This window comes from Bison bison, unplaced genomic scaffold (assembly GCF_000754665.1).
Source record: "Bison bison bison isolate TAMUID 2011002044 unplaced genomic scaffold, Bison_UMD1.0 scf7180017864492, whole genome shotgun sequence".
Taxonomy (NCBI): domain Eukaryota; kingdom Metazoa; phylum Chordata; class Mammalia; order Artiodactyla; family Bovidae; genus Bison; species Bison bison.
In genome coordinates, this window is record NW_011495051.1 from 5,054,008 (window position 1) to 5,070,090 (window position 16,083).

The 16,083-nt window shown below is 53.3% G+C and overlaps 2 protein-coding genes across 2 annotated transcripts in view; both read right to left on the minus strand.

Moving 5' to 3' along the window:
• Positions 1-501, minus strand: part of TUBB4A (tubulin, beta 4A class IVa) — a 6,188-nt gene extending 5,687 nt beyond the window's left edge. The window contains exon 1 of the mRNA XM_010828467.1: positions 324-501. Coding sequence (XP_010826769.1) covers positions 324-380 — 57 coding nt within the window. The 5' untranslated portion in view covers positions 381-501. The remainder of the gene's footprint in view (positions 1-323) is intronic.
• Positions 502-809: 308 nt separating this feature from the next.
• Positions 810-9,096, minus strand: LOC104979734 (lipid phosphate phosphohydrolase 3-like). Its single transcript, XM_010828235.1, has 2 exons — positions 6,540-9,096; positions 810-5,612 (listed from the first exon to the last, which is right to left on the minus strand). The coding sequence occupies exons 1-2, from the start codon at positions 6,603-6,605 to the stop codon at positions 5,259-5,261; spliced, it is 420 nt and encodes a 139-aa protein (XP_010826537.1). The 5' UTR covers positions 6,606-9,096; the 3' UTR covers positions 810-5,258.
• Between the last annotated feature and the right edge of the window lie 6,987 nt (positions 9,097-16,083).

Sequence of the window (16,083 nt, forward strand, 5' to 3'; positions counted from 1 at the left end):
GCCAGGGAAAGCTACACCCCAGCCAAGACGGCCGGTGGGGGCAGCTTTCCCTGGCTGCTGCCGTGGGCAGGGGCGGGGTCTCTTTGTGCCTGTGGAGGGGCCAGCGGGCCAGCTGTGAAGCCAGCTGTGGCGAGCGGACAGAAGGCCGGGCCCCCCCCCCATCAGTTCTTTGTTTCCCAGCTTGGCCCTGCCCTTCGCGCCCCTCCCCCACCGACCCTGGGGTGCTGGCTTCCTGGGGGACCTGGCCCCCCACAGTGGAGGAGTGCTGCGGGGCTCAGTGGACTGCGCTCGGCGTCCTTCCAGGGCCCGGTCCCCCCGCGCACCTTGGCTCCGATCTGGTTGCCGCACTGGCCGGCCTGCAGGTGCACAATCTCCCGCATGGCTGTGGCGCTGATGCTGGACTCGGCGGCGCTGGCGCTGGTGCTGATGCTGCGAACTGCGGCGGCGAAGGCGGCGGCGAAGCACAGTCTCTGCGCCCCCGGGGCGCCTCTATATGAGCAGGCGGGGCTCGCGTCACGGCCCGGTCACTGGCCCGCTCCACCCCCTGGTCCCGCCCCGGGACGGAGGGTGTAGGGAGGGAAGGATATCCCTCCCCTGCCTCCTAGAGACCTCCCGGGAGTGGGGATGCTCTGGACCCCCTTTTACCCCCAAATCCGGGCAGTGGGGGCGAGGCCTCTCGGGCGCCCTCAGTACCCTCTCCCTCCGTCCCACCCCTCCCGCCGCCAGCCCGGCCTGGCAATCTGGGATTTGCCGGGATTGGGTGGGGAGGTGGGTGGGGTGACCGAGAGGGAGGGAGAGAGCCCGGTAAACATGCAGCGGGGAGATTCAGCCTCTCCCCGCTCCCGCCCCCGCCGCGAAAGACCCTGCCTCAGTTTCTCCGGCCCAAGCCTCCCTTCCCATCCCGTTTCGTTGTCATTCTCCAGAAACGCTCGCCTTAACCACGAGGGCTCGTGGTGGGGGCCGAACTGGCCGCTCCAGAGGAGCCGGCTGTTTGGGGAGGTGGGAGGCGGTCGGTTCCTGCTGGACTTCTCTTGAAGCTGCGTAGTAAGTAAAACCACGATTTGCCTTCCATATTCGACTGCGGATGCTTCTGGAAGCCGACGGAGGTATGTGTGTGTGTGTTGGGCGGGGGGTGGGGGGACTGTGCACTCCCCCTGGACACCTCTATTGGGCTCTGAGTCTGTCGCAGGTGGGGTCATCCTCAGCGTCGCCTGGGGTCGAACATCAGTGATTAAGACGTATAGCTGGATTACAGATTGCAGGGGAATAAAGGGCCTCTCCGAGGTGGGGGGCTGCCTTGCTCCCCCCAGCTCGGCACCCTCCTGTTCCATTGTTACAATTTATTACAAGTCATCGCCCTGCCTTTGCATTGGTAATTAGTACATGATCTTGCACAGGCCACTTGGCCTCCCCCTGCTGAACTTCCTCCAAGATGGAGCCGTCAGGAATGCCTGCCCACTAGGCAGTTGGGAGGGTCTGAAAGCCCACCCCCCGGCAGAGTGATCAATAAGTTGTAGCTATTGGTATTACAATTATTATTGTGACACTGGGCTAGACTTCCTGTGCTGCCCCTCTTGGGGTCGGCTTCTGCTGGCAGCCTCCCGCTCTGACATCCCAGGAAGCCTCCACGTCCTCTGTGGCTTCTGGCTACTTCAGGGTAGGGGTGGGTTTGGCCAGGCCCTTGGAAGGGCTGGGGCCTCACAGTTCTCACCAGTGGCTTCCGATTTTGTGGTTCTCCACAGGGCAGGGACACTTGGCAATGTCCTAGTTATGCCTAAATGTTGTGTGTGTGTGTGTGCTACTGGCATCTGGTAAGTGGGTGTTGCTGAGCATTCTAAAGTGCACAGGCAGGACAGTCTCCCTCCACTATAAGAATTATCTGGTCCAAATATCAATAGGGCTCAAGGCCAGGGATCAATTCCCAACCCCCAGGGTCTAATGCCTGATGATCTGAGGTGGAGCTGATGTAATAGAAATAAAGTGGACAAGAAATGTAACGTGCTTGAATGGTCCCCAAACCTTCCCCCGACCCGCCCTGGTCCATGGAAAAATTGTCTTCTACGAAACCAGTCCCTGATGCCAAAAAGGTTGGGGACTGCTGTTCAAGGCTAAGAAATCCTGTGTTAATTATTTGAGAAAAAACAAAATTGAGTTGGATCTTTAGGTTCACACTAGACACCAGAGCACTGCAGGAGACCTGGGTTTGATCTCTGGTTAGGGAAGATCCCCTGGAGAAGGAAAGGACAAGCCACTCCAGTATTCTTGCCTGGAAAATTCCAGGCAAGGAATTTTCAAAGGAGCAGAGGAGCCTGGCAGGCTACAGTACATGGGGTTGCAAAGAATCGGTCGTGACTGAATGACTAACACGATAACAAGAAGACATCAAAATAAATTCCTGATGGATCAGATCATACAAATAAGGGTGACCCCTGCCCCCACCCCAGGATCAGTGAATTACTTCCTCTGTTATTTAAATGTGTGTAGCATCCTTCAGTAGGTCAGATAATTATGGAGCACAGTCTCTTGGGATGGCTCCACAGAATCCCCTAACCCAGAAATTCTCAGCTGGAGGTTACCCCCCTCCATTACAACCTGGGGTTGTGATTGGCACCCAGTGGGTGGAGTCTATGGAGGCTGCTCACTGGCCTCCAGTGCACTGAAATGGCCCCTGCAGCAAAGAATTATCTGGCCCTGAAAACCAACAGCAATAACCAAAGTCGAGAAACCTGACTGAGACTTTCGAGATTATCAGACGTTGTTATAATTGATCCCTGGGATGTGGTTCCCGGATTGATATACAAAGTCTATCAATCCATGTTAATGTCTCTCAAGAATTCATAAACCTGGTGTTGGCATTTCACTCTTTAATATAGCAAGAAAACATAAAAACATAAAGTGGAAGTGGCCCTGCTGGGAGGGGCTAATTTGGGGTTCAGCCCCAGGAAAATGGAACTTCCTGTGTCACCCCTCCAGGGCAGGGCTGATCTGGGGTCAGGACTGAGCTCCAAACAGGTGGGGCTTCCTGGACTAGCCCACCTGGGGGAGGGACAGCCCCACTGGGGAGCACAGGCCCTGGAAAGCAGAGTGTGCCCTCTGTCTATCTCTGCATCAGGGCATGCCTTGGGTTCCCTGAGGGTCCTCAGGGGAGGAATACAGAGAGGGGAAGTGGGGAGGAACGTGGCACACAGAGCATAGGTGGCTCTGGGACTTGGCATTGCCTGCGATGTAGAAAACCTGCAGGGATGAAGCCAAGAGAGGTTGTGGTGGGCTGACATCACCTTCACTCCATGGCCATTCTCCCACTCCAGTCTGGCCTCTTCTGCACTCCCGTCCTGGGAGGTGAGGAGTGCCGGGCATACCCAAGGGCTCCCAGACAAGCAGACCCTCCCTGTACCCAGGTGTCCCACGGCATCACTTACCACCCAGAAAGCCGTCAAAGCTCCCTGCAAGAAGCCGAAGAAAGCATCGTAGGGGTGGTGCCAGTGGTCCAAGACCCGGATGTAGCCAGTCAGCAGAGCCAGGGACAAGAAAAGGAGCTGGATGGTGGGCCGTAAGAGCCAGATTTTCTGTCCCCAGGAACCGGCCTGTATGTAGAGCTGGAAGGCGGGTGGCAGTGCCTTGAAACCCTGGGAGAGGGTAATCAGAGGGACTACACCCCAGGGCTGCATTTTTGTGCCCACCCGTGTTTTCTATCTGAACCTGCCAGTTTTGTATGGAAATGTATTTCAGCTTCTAAAGAGGGTAGGGGCTGTGTCCATCACTGTAACAGAGCTATGTGCTCTTAGCTACATGCTAGCGTTGGGAGAGTTGTTAGTTAGTGAATGATTTCCTAAGAGTCAGGTGAGACCCTCCAGGTAGGCTCATGCTGTGAGTGGGCACTGCCACTTCCTGCATCAGGTCTCCAATCGGAGCAGGTGGGCCTCATTGGCAAACCTTCAAGGAGCCGAGTTTGGGTTCTTGATTTTGAAATGGAAAACAGAAAAAAAAAAAAAATCCCATCAGGTGAAATTTACTTCCTTGAGATGAGCAAGAACAGGACAGTGGTGCTTGTGTGTTTCAGGGAGAGATCAACTGTGGGCACTTGAGGGACGCTTAAGAGGTGGGGGAATTCCCCGAGATCCAGAATATTCTGTTCACAAAGTTTTCCACTCCATCCAAAAATCAGACCACGGCCGGCCTCTGAGTTGTGTGTGGTCTGTCTGTGCACGTTGGCATGTTGGCGTGTACCCAGTCCCCCAACCACCGCCCCATCCCGGGAACGAAGGGAGTCTGTTTTGCTTGTTATTAATGATTAATAGTGACCTTTAGGCCAGATCCTGTTCTGAGTCCTTTGAGGGTATCAGTTCATCTATGTGTTAACTCATGAAACCACAACCCTAGGAGGCAAGTGCTATTTCCATACAGATGAGGAAACCGAGGTTCAAGGTCTCACGTAGTGTCACACAAAGTTGAGGCTGGAAACAGAGCGGGTACATTCCACTTCCAAAAGCCTGCGCTTTTATCACTACAGGAAGCTGTAATTACTTTGTCTTAAAATACAAAGGGGCAGGGATGGTTTGGGGGAGGTGGCCGCTGAACCCACTGTCTTTCAGGGAGAAAACATTGGTGGTGTAAAGGCAGCTGTGTGACCGTCATGTGCCCCGGTGGCTGGAGCTTCTGTGTCGTTGTGTCTGCCCACCACCAAGCTTGGGTGCTTTGGGCTGGCTCTAATCTGCTTCTGCCATCCAAGCCTATGCCCCTGGGTTGTTGGCTCCTTCCCAGAGGCAACTCCCCCTGTCCCCCCCCCACTTCCCTTCCTGCCATTTTATTACCTAAATCTTAGATCTTCACCTCAGCTGGGTCTTGGGTGATTTCCCTTCCTGCTGTCCTTGGTGGAGCCCAGTCCTGGGCACAGACCCAGCCTGGCATGAGCCCTCTCCAGCTGCAGGGGCAGGGGCCGGGGGGACAGAGGGTTCTGCAAGTTGCTATTCTGGGACCAGGACGCTGAATGAATCTTAAGAGGAGATGGGCCCACCCCACTCTTGCCCTCCTGACTCTGGGGGAACACACAAGCTCTGTGGGAGCTGTGCCTGGCACTGTGGGCACCGACCATGGGATGGTGGGGGTGGGGGGAACAATGGAGCATTTTCTGGCCTTGCTGTGTGTGCAGCTCACCTCCCACCAACACTCACCACCAGATACACCATGCAGTACATCCCCAAGGAGGCGTTCTCAGAATAGAAGGACATCCTGGGGGATGGGCAGGGGGAGCATGGATATCAGCTGGGGGTGGAGTGGAGTGGGGTGGGGTGGGGACACCTCCTGGGTTCCCCTCTCTGCCCACCCACTCGCCTGGCATCGAGGACATCTTCAGGATGCCCTGTGCAGCTGTAGTTGGTGATGTAGCCATTCTCACAGTTGAAGGAGGTTGGATCCGGCAGGCATGTGGCCAGGAAGTGGGGCCGCAGTTGACCTGTGGTCATCTTGGCGATACTGGTCAGGGAGAAGCTGGCCAGGCCGCCAAAGATGAAGGCGCGCAGCTGCTTGTAGATCATGGCCATGTAAGCGCTGCTCATGAAGGCTGGCGAGCTTAGCTGCAGGCCCCTGACCCGAATCAGCTCTCCCAGGCTGATCTGTGGGGCCAAAGTGGATGGGTGAGGGGGTCACTGCTGAGGGCAGGGGGTGCAAGGAGGGAAGGAAATCCTCCACGCTTTATCGCATATGGAAGGGAGGCTGTTGTTTCCCACTAAACCAGCCGAAAGTGTGGGTCTTCTCATTCCATCACACACACACACACAAATGGGTGATTTCTCCCACCCCTGTGTTTGAAATGGGAAGACTCCTAAGCCAAGGAATATGGCTTCCCATTACCACCAGGGAAAGGGGGGGGGGTCCCATATCTGAAAGGGGTAGGATTTCGATATATCAGGAAAAGAGGCAGGGCATGGCTCTAGCTTATGTCAGACATAGGTAGGATTTCCTGTCCTATAGCTAAAAGGAGTGGGACTTCCTGTTACACCAGGAGAAGAGGTGGGACATCTCCCTAGTTTATGTCAGACATAGGCAGGATTTTCTGTCCCATATCTAAAAAGGGCAGGACTTCCTGTTATACCAGGAAATGAGGATAGGCTTCCACCCAAATGCTGGAAAATTGTGGAACATCCCCTGTCACCAGGAGGAAGAAGCAGGATGTTCCATGTTTGAGAGGAGGAGGTTTCCCACCTTCCCAGGGGGCAGGGCTGCTTCCTGCCTTCTGCATAAAGGGTTGGGGCTTCCCAGTCTACTGGGGGGAGGTGGGGCTGAACTTCCTGTTCCATGCCTAAGGCAGAGATGGGGTTCTTTCCCCTATACTAAGTCAAAAGTGGGGGCTTACTTTGTCCTCAAGGAAAGGGGTTTTATGCCATTGAGCAGTGAAATGTCCCATTTCAGTAGGAAAAAGAGGTGGTATTTACTCCTGCTTTAGATCTATAATCCTGGGGGGTTCCCATTTTGCCAGAAAAAGGGGTGAACTCGCTCATAGCGTGTCACCACAGCCTGAGGTGAAGTGGCCAGCCTCTTACCGTGAAGATGGAGATGAAGAAGCCCATCTTTATGAGTGCCGAGTCTTCGATGATGTAATGGGCCATCCGGGGGTATTGGATGGTGGTGTCATTGCAAAAGAAGCCCTGGATGTGGGGTTCCAGCAAACCGGTCTCACTCAGCACAATGGGGAGGCTGACTGCAGGGGGTGGAGATGACCCCACTCATAGACGGGTCACCTGAGGTTGACTCTCCTTAGGCCTTCTGGCCAGTCTGTCCTCCCAGCATCTCCACAGCCTGGACATGGGGACATGGGTGGGGAGGACAGTCTGGCCAGGAGGCCAGAGCCCCAGGGACCCATTCACAGCTGGGGTCTTGGGAATGAGGTGGGTAAGGGGTAAGGATAATGATGGAAGGGATAAGGGTGGAAGGGCTCACTCTTTCCATATGTGTGTGTGTCCTCTTGTGTGCAGGTACACGTGTATGACTGTGGCTCCGCATGTGTTTGTGTACGAATGTGTATGTGTGCTGATGGATAGCTATGTCTATGTCATGTGTATGTGGTGTGAATAGGTGTTTGTGGTGCTCATGAGTACATGTCTGTGAGAGAGAGAGAAAAAAAAAGAGATTATACATTGTATCCACGGATGTGTGGGTTATGTTGGTGTGTGTGGCTGTGTGTGGTATCTATGTGTGTTTCATGCCTATGTGGATGGTTCTGTGGCTGATCGAGCTGGGAGAAAATGGTAGCAAAGTTGTGTGTGAGCAGCCTCTGGGGCCCCTCACCTGACACTACTATCCTGAAGGCAGGCAGACCAGGGGGCCTGTCTCCAGCTGGTGTAGGCCTGCTCATTCTACAAGCCTATACCAGGCCTCCCTCCCCGTCTTGACTCTCATCCGCTGAAGCCTAGTGGCAGCTGGAACCCAACCTCTCACCATCCCCAGCTCCCTCGCTGGGCTGAAAGGACCAAGCTAGTGTCCCAGCCTGGCCTCCGCATCCCAGCAAAGGAGCTTTGGTCACTAGTTCTACCCACTGGGGAGTTGAGGGTATTGGTCTATGCCAGCCACACATCTGGACCCCAAGCAAGCTCAGGCCACATGGGTACCCACACACCCAGAATCTGACACACACAATTATACAACCACACAGTCTGACCCAGACACCCAGATTCCGATGTACATACACAGACATATAACAGTATACCCACAATACACATAGGCCCATATAGACCCAGACACAAAGCTGGCTACACAAATACCATTGGATGGACCACCACCCCAGATGCATAGTCACGGGCTCCCATAGATGAAGTGCATGCAAAAAAGTCACCCACAATGAACCGCCTCCCGCCCACCAAGCCAATACAGCAGGCAACACAATACAATATGCAACTCGGGGACCCAAAGGGACACACGCATACACGCTCACATGTGCACACACACACAGAATTATACATTCACATGGATATGAGTGCAACACAGACCAGCCCCAGACATACAGATAGACCCAGGGGCTTGCACACAACATACCCCTAGTCAAAACGTACACAGAGATATATATAGTAAAACATACCTCCTACCACAGACACATAGACAGACCCAGATACACAACTCAAGGAGACTTACAGCACATAAAGTCATATGCAAGACTGAAACAAAAAGATGAGCAGCTGGACGCTGACCCCAGCATCCAGATCCAGGATGACAGGTAAGCACACAAAATCCATTCTTGTGGAGAGTCCCTTTCTGCTCCCTTCACGCAGAGTCTCATTGACCCAGACATCCCAGAAATATGCTGATGACACGAATGTCCCAAGTACACACATTAGGGCAGGCAGCCAGCCCCAGGCCTAGCAAACCAGGAAGACAAACTCCCTCCAAGGCTTCTTGGGTGTCCACGTAGGGCAGGGGCTCAAGGACGGTAGGGAGGGGGCTCACCCAGCATCAGACAGAATAAGTCCAAAGCCACCAGCAGCTTGGCAGTCCAGGAGTGTGGCAGCGGATGGAACAGGGGTGTCCTGCGCGGGTCTCCAGGCCACAGGCACTGGTATCGGACCACCAACTCAGGCAAGGCCAAGATGGTATGTGGTAAGTTGATTGCCTGTGGGGAACGAAGGGGTTGGCATGCCCACCCGGACTGGAATTAGAGCTCAAGAGGCGATCTGGTCATAGTGGGGGAGAGGCTGGTTTGAATGGTGAAGATCAAGGTGGGCAGGGAGGGGTCCCATTGCAGGCCAGTAATTAGATGGCCAAGGAGGCGGGGCAACCCCCAGAATGGCCAAGGAGGTGGCACCTTCCTGAGGACGGCCTGAGGGTCGGAGGAAACTGAGGCCTCCCTGACTCCATTAGTTGGGAGCCCCATCCCATTCAGGGACTTGACTGATTTTGGGGTAAGGTCTTGAAATTTTGAGTGGGGTCTTGAAGAAGGTGGAGAGGAACAAAGTGCGTGGGGTTTAAGTGCTCAGACAAAATGCTCAGAGACCAGAGGACTCCAGGAAAGTTAGACTAGGACTGGGAATGGGGCAGAGAGTTCTGGAAAAGTGTTGCTGCTGCTGCTAAGTCGCTTCAGTCGTGTCCAACTCTGTGCGACCCCATAGACGGAAGCCCACCAGGCTCCCCCATCCTTGGGATTCTCCAGGCAAGAACACTGGAGTGGGTTGCCATTTCCTTCTCTAATGCATGAAAGTGAAAAGTGAAAGTGAAGTCGCTCAATCATGTCTGACTCTTAGCGACCCCATGGACTGCAGCCTACCAGGCTCCTCCATCCATGGGATTTTCCAGGTAAGAGTACTGGAGTGGGGTGCCATTGCCCAGGACAAAATACTCAAGAGACTGGAGTCTCCAGGAAAGTCAGGCTAGGGAGACAATAAAAGGGCGGAGCCTGGGGAGAGGCAGTCCTAGCCCGAGAAAAGTAGAAAAGTGAGTGGGCCAGGAGAGTGGGCAAGGCCTCAGAAGTTGGTCTGAAATGTGGGCGGAGCTTACGGGAAAGTGGGCAGACTGGAGGCTGGGCAGGGCTTGGGACAATAGTGGCTAGGAAGTGGGCGGGGCCTAGGGAGAATGACAGGGAGGTGGGAGGGGCTTATGAGTGGGCAGGGCTTGGGATACCGAGGGCGGGAGAGTGGGCGGGGCCTGGGAGAAAGGGAAGTGGAAAGGGCTTACGGAGTATGACGGGGTAGTGGTGGGGTTTGGGATTGGGCAGGGCTTGGGAGACTGGGGCAGCTCTGCGAGGGGCAAGCCCACCTTTCTCAGGGTCCCGCGGGTAAAAGGCATATCGGAGTTGACGAGAGTCCTCCTGGGAGAAACGTCTCCGTGCTGGCGATTGCAGACCTTGGGCGATTCCCTGGTGGTCATTCTCCGGCTGAGAGCCTGTTTGGGCAGGCAGGACCCTTCCATCTCTATCAACGGCTGCCCTGTCCCTCTTCGCCACGCCGGGAGTCCTCGCCGCCCCTCATTGGTCCGCCGCGGACCAATGGGAATTCGCCTCCGGGCTTACCCTGTCTTTACTGTCCCTGGAGCACCGTCCTCGCGGGGACCCGGGGTTGCACCGAGTGGGGATGGGTGAGGGTCTTCAGTCCCACTCCTTCTTACGCCCTGTTCCCGCGTCCAAGACCCTGTCTGGTCCCGTTCCAGTCGGGCTCCGGTGTCTCCCTTTCCCTGTTGCCACGCTCCTTTCTCCGAGTGTTTCAGTAGACGCCGAAGCATCTTTTCATCCTTTCAGCCCAGACACCCTCCTCCCACCCGCCCATTCCGTGAAGCCCTGGACCGAGGCGCCGGGTCCACCAGGGGTCGCCCGCGGCCCACACTGCCAAGGAAAGGGACCCAAAGTTTCCTTAAGGGAGGGAGTGAGTGATACGCCCCCAGAAGGAGAGCCTGGGGGGTGGATCTTTGGTGGCTCAAAGACCCTGGATCTTCCCTGGGGGCGGGACCTGGGTTTCCTTGGTTGTGCTCCCTTGTATTTGTGTCTTTTCCAGTTTTTCCAGGTCAGCCTGTGTCAGTCAGTGTGTGACTTAAGTGCCTTTGGTGGTCTTTGGGCATCTGATACTGTGTGTCTTTGAATGCATATCTCAGAGCCTTCAAGACTCTTTCAGGCTGTATGTTAGTGGGTATGCGTGACTCTGGGCATGAATCTGTCCTTTTGTGCTCTTGTGGCTAGCTTGGGCAGCTGTGTGTCTAGTATTGTGTGTCTGGGCATGTCTTAGTGTGTGACTGTGTGTATGCCTGTATGGTGTATCCCCACCACTGTTTTGGTATGCATGTGATTGTGGTATTGTGTGTTCTTATATTCTGGGGTGTTTATGCTCTGAATATGTATCCGTTGTGTGTCTCTGTGCGTCTGTGGCTAGCTTTGGGTGCTACTCTTGTGTATCTGTGATTACGTGTCTCAGTGTGTGTATGTGTGGTGTGTTTGTGTCTCTGCCTTTGTTTGTAATTGTGTACTGCCTGAATCGGGATGTCTTTTGTACACAAGTGTCTGTCTGGTGGCTGCCTTTCTGGGCCAGTTGGAGAGTCCCTTCCAGGTGTTAGCCGTGCTGGGGCCTCCTTCCTGAGACCAGGCTGGCTTGCTTCCCAGCAGAGTGAGCTGGCTTCTCAGGGACCGGGCCCTCTGAGGGGTACCCCGGGCCTGCCCTGGTATTCTTGGGTCTTCCCCATCCCTGTGTTCGTCCACTGCCATTAGCAGGGAAACACCATTTCCTACCTTTGATGTCACTGGTGTGAAAATTTTCCCTTCCTCCAAATAGCTCGGGTCTTTCTCTCTTTTTTATTTTTTCTCTTAAAATTTGTGTGTGTGTGGCCTGTGTGTGGCCACTGGTTTCTTTCTCTATGTACTCATACTTGACCACGATTCTGTACGTAACACACACACACAAACCAAGACAAAGCAAATGTGGAAAATGTAAGTGGGCAGAAGCTTATACAGTGGAAGGTTCATGATCTCTTTTTCAGATAATTCTCCTGAATACCTCTAGCTTCCTTCCTTTTTTTTTTTTTTAATTTACTTATTTATTGGGCCACCCTGGGTCTTAGTTGCAGCATGTGGGATCTAGTTTCCTGACCAGGGATCGAATCCAGGCCCCCTGCATTAGGAGTGCGGAGTCTTAACAGGGAAGCCCCCCACTAAGCTTCTTATAAACCTTCTAGATATGTGCTATGCAAATGTGTCTTTGCTCTGAAACCAAATCCGCATTCTTTGTTTTCTTAGCCCTTAGAGATCTCTATCGAGCCCCAAATAGATGACTCAACCTCCCCCATGGCTTATTACTGAACTGATTCTATGAGTGATAATCTGACCATTTCGATGACACTTTTGACTATTTCCATTCTGAATTCTTCCTGCCTCTCTTTTGGCCCAGACATCTGCACTCGTTTCTGGACTCTGCTGCTTCATCTACAGGATCAAATCCCCACCTACAAGTTACAGAGGCACCAGACCATCAGCCTCAATCGTGCCGGAGAGCACTTGCTGAATGCCAGGTGCCATTCTGGCTTCTGATTCGGGACAGTAATCCCAGGAGGTGGTCCCTGTATTAGCTATACTTCCCTGATGGGAACCTTGAGGCAGAGAGGTGAAGGCATTTGCTTTGAGACAGAACTGGGATTTAAAGCTAGCTATGCGTTGAGACCTTCTCTTATTCCCATTTCAGTTCAGTTCAGTTCAATCGCTCAGTCGTGTCCGACTCTTTGCGACACCATGGACTGCAGCACACCAGGCTCCCTGTCCATCACCAACTCCTGGAGCTGGTGTGAAAAGCAAGGCTCAGAGATGGGATCATGTGCCATTGTTGTTCCTCAACTAGAAACACACTGGTAGGTACATCCCCTCACTCCCACTTTCCTTATCCTGAACACTCATTACGTTGGAAACACAACACAGTTCAACAGTAGCTGGGTAAGGGCACCCCAACTCCACAAAGTCTAATGGCACTATCATGCCTTGTCATGTTTACACAATATGGCAAGTGCATTCACATGCCGGATCTGTGTTTCCCCGGCTTCCCCAGGGCCAAGGAGACTCGGACCCAGCTTTTCCAGAGACTTAATCTGGAGAACGTGATTCTTCTCTCAGTTTCAATTTCCTCCTTCAACACGTGTGGACACTCCCTCAGCTCAAAACCAATCTCACTCAATTATTTTCTTCTCATTTTTCTTCTTTTCTTGGTTTACAGCCCCCTACTGGGTCCCATGCTCTCTCACTGTGCACTTACCCAGTAATCACTAAAGATCTCTTTCAGGCTTTGCCTATGGGGACACGAAGGATCCAGGCCAATGGACTTCATTCAGGGTGGCGGGCAGGCAGGAACTCATAAGGAGGTGAGTTTGGCTAGGAAAAATCAAGGCATACTTCCTGGAGGAGGTGCCTGTTTGCTGGCCTCTGAGAGGGGAGAGGGGTTCTCCCCCCTCCAACTACTTCCTGCCCAGTCCCTCCCTTGAGCCCTGGAATGGCAATGGTGAGAGAATTCAGGTCCTTCCCCTAGAGGGGAGGGAAACCAGGGCCCACTCTCTCCTGGGGAGACAGTTGAGCACAGAGGTGTGACTACTGAACCATGTGGTGCTAGGCAACTGATGCTGAGAGCTCCATGGTGGGCGGGGCTGTTTATATCAGATGTGCCGACCACAACAATGCGTCATGGCGTTCCCTGGCTGCGGCCTGCGCCTTCCCCAGGCTGCCAGGCCTTGTTCCCCCACCCTGGAGGGGGTGTACAGAATTCTGCTAAGTCCCTTAATTCAGAAGTCACTGGAAGTCCTTGACTGTGACTTTGACTTTTGGAGTTTCAGTTTTTTTTTTACTCCAGCCATTGGAATTGTAGAAAACTCAGTGATCCAGCTCACCTGGAATGAGCCTTTGCCATGGGCCTGCCACTGCTCACAGCAAGTTCTCAGCTACCCTTTGAGATTTACTCTTATTCCCATTTAGCGGATGTGGAAAGTGAGGCTCAGAGAGCTGAAACAGCTTGCCCCAGACCACACAGCAAGAAACCGGAGGGCTGAAATGCAAGAATGTTAGAGCGGGGGCAGCAAATTTTCCACTGAGAGACCAGAGAGAGTAAACATTCGGGGCTTCATGGGCCAAACAATCTCTGTTGTAACTACCCCATTTGGCTGGAACATTGCAAAAGTCACCACAGACTGTATGGAAACGAATGAGCGTGGCTGTGTGCTGATACAATTTTATTTGTGGACACTGAAATTTGAATTTCACACGTGATTTGCACCTGTCAGGAGTCTTCTTTTGACTTTTCCCAGCTGCCTCAAAATGAAAACACACAAAATGTCAGTGGACTGAGGTTTTTCCACCTCTAGAATCCATGCTGGTAACTATTATACTTCATTCATTCCTTTATTCAATAAATACTATCAAGGCCTATAATTTTCTAGGTACTGGAGGTAGCATGGAAACCAGGCAGGTGAAGATATTCCTCTTTGGGACTTAACAGTTTCTTGGGGGGAAACAACCACGAGCAAGTAAACAAACGAACAAGAATATCTCACGTGGTGGAAACTGCTAGTAAGGAAATTTCAAGGGGTGATGTAACTGGGGCCCGAGAGAGAGACACTTTCGTTTGGGTTGTCCGAGATGGTGCCTGGGAGTTCTCTGAATTCCTCTTTTTCGTCAGCTCAGGCAAACCTTGTCTGTGAGCTGCCTTGGGGTGGGGTTTAATAATAAACAGAACGGCCAGTGGCCTGTGAGCTTCTTGGCAGAGCGATGGTATCTGGTGAAGCCTCTTTGTCCTCAGAATCTTTGTATCTATCTTCCTGGCTGGTCAGATTCCTCGGAGAAAAGATCCCACCATCCCCATCTTTCAGGTCCTGGCTGCTGGGTCGAGGGGGCGAGGGTCAAGGTGGGACAGTTTCAACTCTTGCATTCAAGTTCACACATTTGATTCACACATGATCCTAGCATGATTCTTCTATTATCAACTGCATTCCTCCCACCAGAAATGTTGAGATTTCCGTGGTCTAGAGGGGAAAAAAAAAAAAGCAACAAAAAAATGGCTGTGTTTCCACCCTACTGGGGAGCAGAGCTGGTATCTCTTTTGGGAATTTACTTTCAACCAATGCTTCTACTTTAGCTGCCACCCACCACATCTCTTTTGGAGTTGGCAGGAGGTCACCAATAACTGAGGCGTGAGACACGGTGGTTGATGGTGGTATTTTGCTAGGGAATGTGTATTTGGCATTCCACCCCATGGCTGACAAGTTTTGGTTTAGGTTTTAAAACAGTCCCTTAACTATGGCTGCAGTGAGATTTTGGGAGACAGTAAAAGTAGGCGCTGGACCTTAATTCTTCTGCTTTACTCAGAAGGCCAGCTGACCGCAGATCTGGGGGAAAGAACATTCCAGGCATAGGGGACAGAAGGTGCGAAGGAACAATCTTGGTACAACGCAGTGGGTTCTTCAACTTGGGCAAGTGTCAGAATGTTCTTGAAGGCTCCTTCAGACACTGACTGCAAGGCTTCAGTTCCCAGAATGTCAATAGGTCTGGCTGAGGTGCTAGAATTTGCAGAGCTAGCAAGTCCCCCAGGTGATGCTGGTTTGGGCACAGAAATTTTTTATAAACCGCTAGTATTAAAACGGAAGCTTTTTACACCTAGGTGTCAACAAGAGCCAGTATCATTACTGTTTTCTCCTTTTAATTCCTCAGAGAGGCTTAATACAAGGTTGAATACAGGGTCGGTATCCGATCTTTGTTCAGTTGAACCAAAACACCCCTCCCCCCATTTCCTGGGCCGCTGGTGGACGGGTGAGATCAATTCCCGAGTCCATTCTCCCTTGCGCTATAGGGGAAGTGAGACCTGAAGAAGGATGGCGAGGTCCACCCTGCTGGTCTGGGGAGAGCCGGGCTTCTCTGGGAGCCCAGGGCTTTTCTAGGGCTGGCCATCTGTCAATCCACGATTGCTTCCTCTTTTGAGGCAGAGTTCTGGTCGCATTTCCGCTCCTCCTCCCGCCCCCGCGGACACCACCAGAGCGAGAACGGGAAATTTGAGTTTCCTCCGCCTCACTCAAGGTTGTCCCTTTCCTACAAGGGGAATTTCTCCACCTGGACTCTCCAGCCTTTTGCTTGTGGGGTCCAGGGAGCCCCAGACGGGAAGCGTCTAGGTGGGTGGGTGGGGGCAGGCCAGGGAAGGTCCGGGGTCCCGGGAAAAGAGAGGGAAGTAGAGAGAGGACTGAGCAGGGCACTCGGGGTTCCATTGGGAGGACTTAGGCTCCAGAGGACAAGCGGGCTGAGGCCTGGCTGTTCTTTGATTCCTCCGAAGAAGTGCTGAGTTTAGGGGAGCCCTGGAGGAGCCCCAATGCTGGGGGGAGGAGCGCTAGGGAGGGATAAGAAATCCGGAAAAGAGACAAGAGAGAGAAGCAGAGAGGCTAAGAGATAACCAGGGAGATGCAAGAGAGAGAACTGGGGGTCAAGAGGATTTGATGGAGCAGAGCGTGGAGAGCTAGAGAGAAAAGGAGACGGAGATTCAGGGAAGAGAAAGTTGGGGAAAGTTTGGACCGAAGGTGGAGGGGGCGGGGCGGGGCCGCACGGGGCGGGGCGGGCGGGAACCAACCTACCCAGCGGGTCGCTGGGATCCCCACGGGCCACTCCCC

What these genes read in the sequence shown, in the direction of transcription:
- LOC104979734 (XM_010828235.1), bottom strand. Translation starts at nt 6,605, where the DNA reads ATGGCCCATTACATCATCGAAGACTCGGCACTCATAAAGATGGGCTTC. An exon ending in TCTTCATCTCCATCTTCACG is followed by an intron (nt 5,613 to 6,539) that starts GTAAGAGGCTGG and finishes TTGGCCCCACAG; the next exon opens with ATCAGCCTGGGAGAGCTGAT.